The sequence below is a fragment of the Limanda limanda genome, chromosome 6 (genome assembly GCF_963576545.1).
Source record: "Limanda limanda chromosome 6, fLimLim1.1, whole genome shotgun sequence".
In the NCBI taxonomy this organism is placed as follows: Eukaryota; Metazoa; Chordata; class Actinopteri; order Pleuronectiformes; family Pleuronectidae; genus Limanda; species Limanda limanda.
This window is the reverse complement of record NC_083641.1, coordinates 12,519,435-12,528,858: the sequence shown is the minus strand read 5'-3', so window position 1 is coordinate 12,528,858 and position 9,424 is coordinate 12,519,435. Positions and strand designations below refer to the sequence as shown.

The 9,424-nt window shown below is 42.0% G+C and overlaps 1 protein-coding gene across 1 annotated transcript in view; it reads right to left on the bottom strand.

The window, feature by feature from the left end:
* Window positions 1-3,168: 3,168 nt before the first annotated feature.
* The window catches only part of pdgfd (platelet derived growth factor d), a 51,336-nt gene continuing 45,080 nt past the window's right edge, over window positions 3,169-9,424 (bottom strand). Inside the window, exons 6-7 of the mRNA XM_061073772.1 lie at window positions 4,923-5,140; window positions 3,169-3,305 (exon numbers count right to left, since the gene is read on the bottom strand). Of these exons, the coding sequence (XP_060929755.1) occupies window positions 3,171-3,305; window positions 4,923-5,140 (353 nt within the window). The 3' untranslated portion in view covers window positions 3,169-3,170. The remainder of the gene's footprint in view (window positions 3,306-4,922; window positions 5,141-9,424) is intronic.

The following is a 9,424-nucleotide window of genomic DNA, read 5'->3' as shown; positions in this document are numbered from 1 at the left end:
TCAAACTAAAATGTTTTATGTCATGATATAAAATGGGGGGAAACGTAACGATTGACAGCTGATATTGACTCGTGATTGGCCAAGTGAGAACATGGGCAGGAACTTGATACTGCAGCTCCATCCCCTGATTGCTTATGTGCAGACTCTGACTCAAAATTATATCATCAGCAGAAGATGGCAGCATTCATATCCAGGATAACTCTAACCCTATATTTCTGTGGTAGGAGGTAGAGACCCACCCTCCATCTTTATTTACCATCTGTAGTAATTCCCAACAGGTGAAACACTCCGACCAGCCAAGACAAAACAAGAAGTAAAGATTTATAATGAACTAAACGTGTTGTCGTCTGGATATGCAATGACTTTTATTGGTTTGAGATGGAAAAATTGTACAGCCCTTGTGTAAGTTACCCGCTGAATCACAACACATTTTCCATTACGCTCCACAGGTTATCAAACCAGCCTTTCTTTCATGTCAAATAAAACCATGTTAAGTCAAACATCTGAAAATTAAAAAATAATCAAAGCACTGGAGGCAGTGATGCTAGAAATATTTTATTCATCAAAACCAAGCTGATATTTTTAATAAAACAACTGTGAATGACAATAAATTATTTAGGAAGAGAATACAGTTTCATACAGCCTATTTTACTGAACACAACAAAGGACATTTTTCTGTTGAAACTAAAATCATTTCTCATAGTTGAAACATGACAGGCTGAAAACTCTGGAGCAGCTATTATTGAAAGTAGATTATTCTGAAATGTTCCCAAAGGTCTTAGCTGTTCTAACTTGGTGTGAGTAAAAAAAACAAGCAGGTTTAAACGTCAGACTTTGAAATACACGTGGTTCTATTGTGAAGAACCACAAGAGGAAACTGAGCTCTTTGGAGCGTGCAACAATGGAATGTACTGATGACGCCGGCAAACAGGCAGACGCAGGATGCACACACACGCCTCATACACATTTATATTCCCCAAAAACTATGAAATTGGATTTCATAAAAAGCTCTAACATCTGTGTTGATACAGAAACTATACATTTAACAGCAAAGCACATTGAAAAAATAACGTGTTACCTAATCACCTTTTGGCTTGCTGGAGTTGTCTGAAAATAGAATGTGTGTTTGTGTGTGAGAATGAATTGTGTCTGGGATAGATGACTTGGAATATGACTAACGCACAACCCTGACACACTTTTGAAACATATCGGTATCCCACACCTGTCAAATATCAAGCGTGACTTACAGCACAGACGTGCACATAAAAGTGCCGCCAGCACACGGCTGATGGGGCTTTGCTGTGACTGAGGAAATCATCTGTGTCCAGTTATTCTCTTTTTTTTGGTGTGTCTCTTAAACAGGAGTAGTGCGTCAAATCCCATTCTCCCTGCGTGAAGCCAGCCTGTAAGCGAGCTGGAGATGCTGGGATACGCAGCAGGTGAAGATGGAGCGATGACAGATGACCGCGTCTTTTATTCCTCACAGCTGGCTCGTGTGCATGGAAATGTTGAGCAGTTAGTTTGAATTCTTGCTCCCCTGTTGCTTTGATACTCGAGCTCCCTACCTACAGACACGACACACACACACACACACACACATTGGCAGTCGCAGTCACATGCCGGCCACTCACATGCTTGTGTCTGCTGCCAGCTCTTACAGACTGTTGGTAACCCTCAACCCCTGAAAACAAAAGGACCTCTTCCTAACAATGCACACACACACACACACACACACACACACACACACACACACACTCTCTCACTTCCTCTCTGAAGTATATGTTGTATTATCTACAAACTCTAACAGCACTACTCTAATTCTCTCAGATGTCTTTTTCACTGTGGTGCGGAGGAGCGGAGGAGGGTCAGATAGAAGTGCTTTTATTAAAAAGACAAAGCTGCTCCCCGAAAAAAAGTGATGCATGCTGTTTGAAACCACCGAAAGAGATGCAATTTTTTTCCTGTGTCAAATCTTGAAAGTGGTCCCCCCTCCCCTGCTGCTCTCATCCAGGAGTGCTTCAAGTTGGCAGCTCGATTGCCCCTTTTCTGCCAGCCACTTTCTCCTAAAATACTTCCTCTCCGTCTCCCTTCCTGAGCGTCTTTCCTCTGTTATGTCTTTAGGGTCTGAAGCTCACTGGTTTTGTCCGTGTCGGCAGAATTCCGGTTAGCAACTGGAATGCCAGGAATGTTCCGAATAAATGGGCAGCGGCCTGATCTGACATCTCCTTTGGTGTTTTGGAGGCTGAGTGATGAACTGAGCGAGAAAGTCTGTGTTAGAGATGGAGTTACCGAGGAAGAAAGAATAGGAATGGGTAGGGTATGGATGGAGGTACAGACAAAAGAGAAGCCAGGATATATTCAGACAAAAGAGCCGTTCACTGAAAAATAGAACAGAGCAGGATTCAATATAAATATGTTCCGTTTTTTTTTCTTTAAGTAGCAGTGAAAGCCTGGAGTGAGCGAGTGTGTGTGCGAGTGTGTTAGCGTGCAGTTCCGACCTGGAGGGTTGTGGTTAGCCTAATTTCTCATCAAGATAAAGTGGTATTTTGGTTTACACTTCCTCCAAAGCCCTCTCACCCCCTCCTTCTGTCTCACGATCACTCATCTCAGCGGAATCCTGGCAGAAGAGGTGACTGAAGTTTCTAGAAACAGTATTATTCTATCAGACCTAAACATATACATGTGAAATTGGAATAAAATCCTGGTTGCATAGCAGTCTAAGCCTATTCTCTTTTAGTTGTTATCTAGTTGGCAACTAATAAACTCTTCGAAATACAATTTGAATGTAATTTGAATCCAGTATTTGTGCAATGTGGTATTTTTTCAATTCAAAGGAGCAAAAAAACGAAGTAAATACCTTTTGAGACGCTCCACTGTTATTTTAACATTTCTTGGAGCACCAGTTGTGTTTATTTTGATCAAAACTGTTATGATTTTTTATCCATGTTGCAGGAAAGTTGAGTAACAAATATCTTTGGCTTGAAACAGAGGAATGTAGTCGGAGGGAAGACCAGAAGTCATGTGATGCGAGCTGCGGTTTGCAGGTCCTGATGTAGCTCTCTTCTTTACCGCGTGTCTGCGTTGCTGTTGTTACATGAAGTCCGTTGCAAAAATAGATACAGAAAGAACTCGTCCGACAGTTCCAGACGCGTTTGCCTGCGTGGAGTGTCTCAGCGGGGGGGCTGGGAGGGACACGCACACTCGCACGTTTCATGGTGTGTGAGGAAGATCTCGTCTATGATCCAACGCACCCGCGGCCGCCGATGGCGCTGAGGCGGAGGGACCTCTGGGGCGTATTTCAGCACCTGGAGGAGACAGAGAGTAAGACATCAAGGACTATGAGAAGCACAAAAAAACTACCTTAGTCATTGGTAGGTGTTCAAATATGTTGTCAGTTATGTATATTTATCAAAACCCCTTGAGATGAGTCACATGTTCTACAAGAAACGTGACATTGAAGCAAGTGAGAGAAGACAAAACTTTGGAAGCCGTGACATGTACACTTTTGTCCACTCACGACGGGATCCCTTTATTATTTTGAAATTTATTGGGAGTTGGAGTTCTTCCCAGCAAAGATATTTCCAGAACAAGTTGCCAATGGATTGACTGTTGACTTTGCAAAGAGAAAACAGCGATCAGTGTGTGAGGGAAAATACCAAACATCAGGTATTTAAATAAAGGGATTAAGTAAAGCCGTGTTGACACAGATTGCAGAGGCAAACAGACAGTCTGACATAATATGAGATTTTTACTACATCAAAAAGTTGACATATTGTTGTTTAAAACAAAAGTTTGATAATTCTTTACAAATGTAGAGTCAAGAAAGCGGTAACATGGGTTTGTTTACACTACGAGTCTATAAAGCTGCCTTCAGACAAGCGCTGAATGTCGGAAATCCTCTGGACATTTGCAGATACTCTGGAGGAGCTGTATGCGTGAAGGCAAATGTCTGTGCAAGACCCTCCAGACTTTCTTAGGCCCTTAGTAATAAGTCAACAGACTGTCCGCATGTGAGCAGGAGATCCTCCGCAGGATTCACCGCGATGGAGCGGGTGTCTTGATGATTTTTCTATTGTGCGACAGATGCAAAATAAAGAAAATAAATCATAAAGAAAACAAATATCACTGCATGAAGAGCTGTTCATGTGAAATAAAACCTCCGTAGAGTCGGGATACAATTCTGTGGACGTCCTTGCTTTAGAATCGTATTAATTTGATCTGACTCTACTGTAGGTTGCCACATTGTTCGCAGGTGCTATTTCTTCATGACAAATAAACTAAAAGTACAAACTGTTCCGCAGGTTATGCAGTGAGTTCGTTCTTCAAGGCTCGGTAAACTACAGGTGGCCTCTGACTCATGTCACGACTCACCAGCACTGATTCAATGGTCTTGATTGATAGTGGGTTTGTCCAGAAGTTAAGTAACTGGGGGAAGCTTTGACTGGTCTATGGCTGCTGGCTAAGAGAAGAGAACTGGTTGGAAATCGCTCATAAAAATGCACAACCACACATACAGGCAGTTCAATGCACGTACAATATACACACACTCTCATACACACGCTCAGATACACTTGGCACAATTGCAACCTAAACTCCACTTTTGTCTAAATTCCCATTGTATACATTTTAACAGAGAGAGAGAGAGACAGAGAGGGGGGGAGGGAGAGGCCCTACAGACCATGTTTCAATAATGAAACTACACAAGAACAAAGACACAAAGCGATGGAGGGAAGAGAGAGAGAAGAATGAATGACAGGCTTAAAGAACAAGAATGGTGCTTTTGCAAAGAACCAAATTGAAAATGGGAATTGGAAAGAATGAAAGGATGATGGAAGCCCAGAGAGAGAGAAAGAGTGATAGAATGCCAACAGTGTCCTGAGACAGATATGGAGAGATGGGAAAGAGAAAGACAAGAGCCGTACCTCGTGTAGTTTGGGCACCGTCTTGGACGCCTGGCAGGTGCAGCCGTTGTTCCAGTTGTTGGTTCCGCAGCCGCAGTTGCCTCCGCAGCGTTTGACCAGCAGACATCGAGGGAAGAAGACGGCGTTGGTGGCCCTCAGCTCCTCGCGCAGGTTTACAGAGTAGTTGCGGGGGGTACAGCTGAAGCGCTTGACATCATCATATAGACGGTTCAGATCAACTGGATGGACGAAGAGACAGAGGAGAAGAGGGGGGGGGGACGAGGACATGTTAGATTAGTTTCTGTTCTATTCATCATTCATCATGGAATCCTTTTCTTCATTACACCGATAACACACGACACCCCAAACTTCAATCCATCATCTGAGAGGTTACTATTCTGTTGTCCAGTAAACAACTACAAACATTTGGCTGGTTTCACAACACATGTTTACTAGACAGAGATGAACGAATATGACGGAGGAATGGAGGTGAGCGAGGCAAAGTGGTTGTGATTGACTCAGAGACAAAGTATGAACACAAAGGCCTGGGGAGGGATTATTTGACTGTAGATTGGATATCGTGACAATCCACAGTCTGAGTCCTGGACCTGGCTTGGCTTGCAATGCTTGAAAACTAATTTCAGTAAAATCGAAGGGATTATGGGACAAGCTGATGGTGTAAATTACTTAAGTCCTGGTCAAGAGGGGGAACCCAGGAGCTGGATGTTCATTTGATGGATGATTGTATTTAGTTTTTAATGTTATTACACAGACACAGTGATGCTCCAGGCAAATTTCCCAGTGGGACAGTAAAATCTACCTCCTACCTCATTAAAATCTGTCTGTATTTCTGTATTTCTCTCCAGTATTGGCATTGGCATAGAAACCGCTGAATGAATAAATGCACCGAGCAGCACAAAGAGAACCTGAGGTCAAAGGCTGCTGAATGTTTGTCAAAGATGGACAAAAAATACATGTGTAACGTGGTTAAGGGAAAAACCACAACAATCATCTCCAGCATTGGTATGGATTTTCGGGGGAGCAAACTATGACAGATTGAAAGAGACACATAATGTATTTTCTGTAGATATAAAGGGAGCACTTTAAATTGATCATATTACAAAAGGGCGACCACATGTTGTTTGAAGGACAAGAGATGGGAGAAAAAAGTGGTGAGAGACGAGCGCTGGTCAGTCGGACTGCTCTCCTCTCATAATCACCACACTGGTCATAGCATCGTTGCTGATTTGTCTTGGCCATTAGACCAATGAGTTTGCTTTTACTTTGAATTAAAAAAACACAACTGAAATTAATTTTTGCTTGCAATGCGTGTGCCCTTGTCTTCTACTCTTACAGCTGCCTGTAACTACTGCACTGTGATGATTAAACGTCTCCCTGTCTTTTAAGTGGGAAACCAAGGAAAACATTATTGCACTGCCACTTATAGATAATATTCAATATAAGTAATAGAAATCATTTACAGTAAATGAGCGTAGAAAAAGCTTTGTCATACTTGGAAATGTGCTGTACATACTTGCTGTAAGACAGGTGGGGAACCATTTTACAATTAAGGGCCATTTCATTCTACGAGGGCCTTTCAATGACGGTATACAGATTATATCACACTAACCTCTTCAATGTGATCGTTGAAATTAGGCATCTGTGAGTTGCTCTTCACTGTTGTTTAAATGTAGGTCACAGAGAAACACTTGAAATTTCTTGCGGTGCCCTTTAATGTTTTTTCAATACACTGTGCCATATACTGTGTGTTCTCTGCCCTTTGGATGCACTCACATTTTGACTTGTCTAGAGCTAGAAGCTCTGCAGCGGCAACAAAGAACACTTCATCAATTCTCATCCTGAATGAGCTCTTAGCTTCTTAGCTGTTAGTTTTTCTTACTAACAACTTGTCTGCAATTGTAGCTTAACATTGAGTCTTTGACAATGTAGTCTCGTCGAAGTTTTTTGTTGTGCCCGATAATTTTGCATACATTTGTGCCTGCAGCTCATCCAGTCCAGTATGTTTGCAGCTGTAATGACACTGGCAAAATTTCACAAATGTATTATAATAGTACAAATAGTTGTAAAGGTTAATAGCATTAGTCCAATTGGCTTGTGAGGTTCAGATTGGACATCCTTGAGCACCCATTGGCCGACTGAGGCCTTAATACCTGCAGTAGCCACTTTGAGAAAGTGTGACTGATCAGCCTCTCAGCAAAAGAAACATGACAAGACGAAATTGCTGATGAGTTCACCTTCATGGTAGAATGCAACTGTCCTTCGTCCAAAAGAGAGTAGGGGGAGAAAGCACTCATCACATCAAACAGTAGTTCCTAAACCCCATGGCCTATCAGAAAGCCTTTATGATTCCAGCCTGATTCTCTCCATGCACTGTACACCTACTGTAGCACGCTCCCAGGCAAAGACAACAAAGAGAATAGATCTTATACCAGGACCGAACAAACACGTCATCTCCATAAACCAGTGAGGCAGCGAGATGAGGAAATTCTGTCTTTAAATTAGTCAAATGTGTTTAAATTAGGTTTTTTTTCAGTGAAAAAAAACTAGAATTCTTCAGTTTATTGAAACACAACAGGCTTTTGCAATGCAACACAAAGCTAAGACTTGTCCAAATCGATATATGCAGTCTATTACCGCAGCAACACTCAGAAATGCGGATTTAATATTGGGTTATGTTTGAGCTACACTGCAACAACTAAACTTTAAGGATCACTCATAGAATAGAACCTGAATCTGAAATTGCACACACACCTCATCAGTATAACGATAACAAATCTGCCTCACATGCAATAGTGTGTGTTTGTGAGTGTGTGTGAGGGAGAGAGATATATAGAGAACCCTATGGGATGTGCAGAGGGGGTCAAGGGAAACCTAATGGCATTGATAATCAATAAGCATTTGTTCACAAAAATAAATCTCTTCAGTGGTGGGGTTTCCATTCATGACGCAACTCATGTGGAAAAACCCAATGAACAACACTGAAGAGAGACAGAGCGGAGAGCAGAAATCCGCAGGGACAACAGAGCGGTAACACGGAATGTATCAGAGTGCATTAAGTGTGAGGAGAGACATTTGGAAAAATGTCAGTTTACACATATCTGTTCATTTGAATAAATCTATTCCATTTCTATACAAATAGCAAGGAAATGACAATACGGATACAATTTTGCCAGAGGTTAACATAATGTAAAGGGCAAACAGAGACTATTTACTCATTCACTTAGTTCATATTTTGAACCTAACCTAACATTTAAATGATTTAAAATAATTTCAGACCCTTGATACTTGAAATTTAGCCGTTCACCTTTGCGATGTTTATACGACATGATTTGAGGGGTGTCTGTGGTCAACTCAACTGAATGGACATGATTTGGAAAGGCACAAACCTGTCTACATAAGCTCTCACATCTGACGACTCATATCAGAGAATAAAACCAAACGGTGAGGTTGATGGCGCCCCCTGCAGAGCACGGACTGGGTGGTGTCGTGGCTACTTAACATATTTAGCTGCATTGAAGGTGCCAAGGAGCACGATTTTTAATTGGAACAACCAGGACTCTTCATATCTTCCAGAAGATTCAGCCGAGAGAAGCATCTTGCGAATAGTCGTATCTAAACCTCGCCTGTTAAAATGGTCTTATCTCCTGCTGTTATTCATGCTGACGATAGCTTGTGGCTCAAACAAACATTCGTGCTGGTGTCTTGAGTTTCTTGACAGAAGCCCCTCCTGAGAGAACGACATACAAAAGCACCTAAAGGTCTCGGAATGTGAGACACACGATTCTCTGGTCTGATGAAACCATGATTGAACTGTTTTGACTCAGTTCTAAGCCTCATTTCTGGAGGCACCAGGCGCCGCTTTCCACCTGCCCAACACTCAATGAATTATGTAAAATGTTTAAATGGCAGATAAAGCACATAAAGACACATAGCATTGCTATTCACTGATTATTACAGCAGGTGCTATAAACATAACATAACTATTCATCTAATCTACTAATCGAAGGTGTAACACCATCGGAAGAATTCAGCATTAAGAATGAATTTCATCATCTTGGGCTGAAAAACAAACCCAACATTCTGCTACACTCAGACTCATCACAAAAATGTTTTACTTTAAGTCTCCTTTAGGAAAACGCACACGCTCTCGAAAACCCTTAAGTCCTCTTTCTTTGATTTGGCAAAAAGAACTCTGAAAGAGATGTAATAATAGATGATGACAGAAATGCGAGACTGTCGAGAGCCTCCAAAGTTTGTTTGCACTTGCCAAGGGGACGCAAGGCCTGATATAAAAGGAGCTGCTACAGAAGTACATTGAGTCGGGCACATTCTGTCTTTTAACACCAAATGCAGGGGGGTTTTGTGTGCAAGTACTTTCAGGGCTGAGCTTGTGTCTGTTTAAGGGGGAATCGGTGCAATCTTATAAAAGCAGTGGTGTGGAACATTGTCAGGGAGTACGAGAGGGGAAAAGACAGACTGGGAGCAAGCAAGACTGGGAGAAT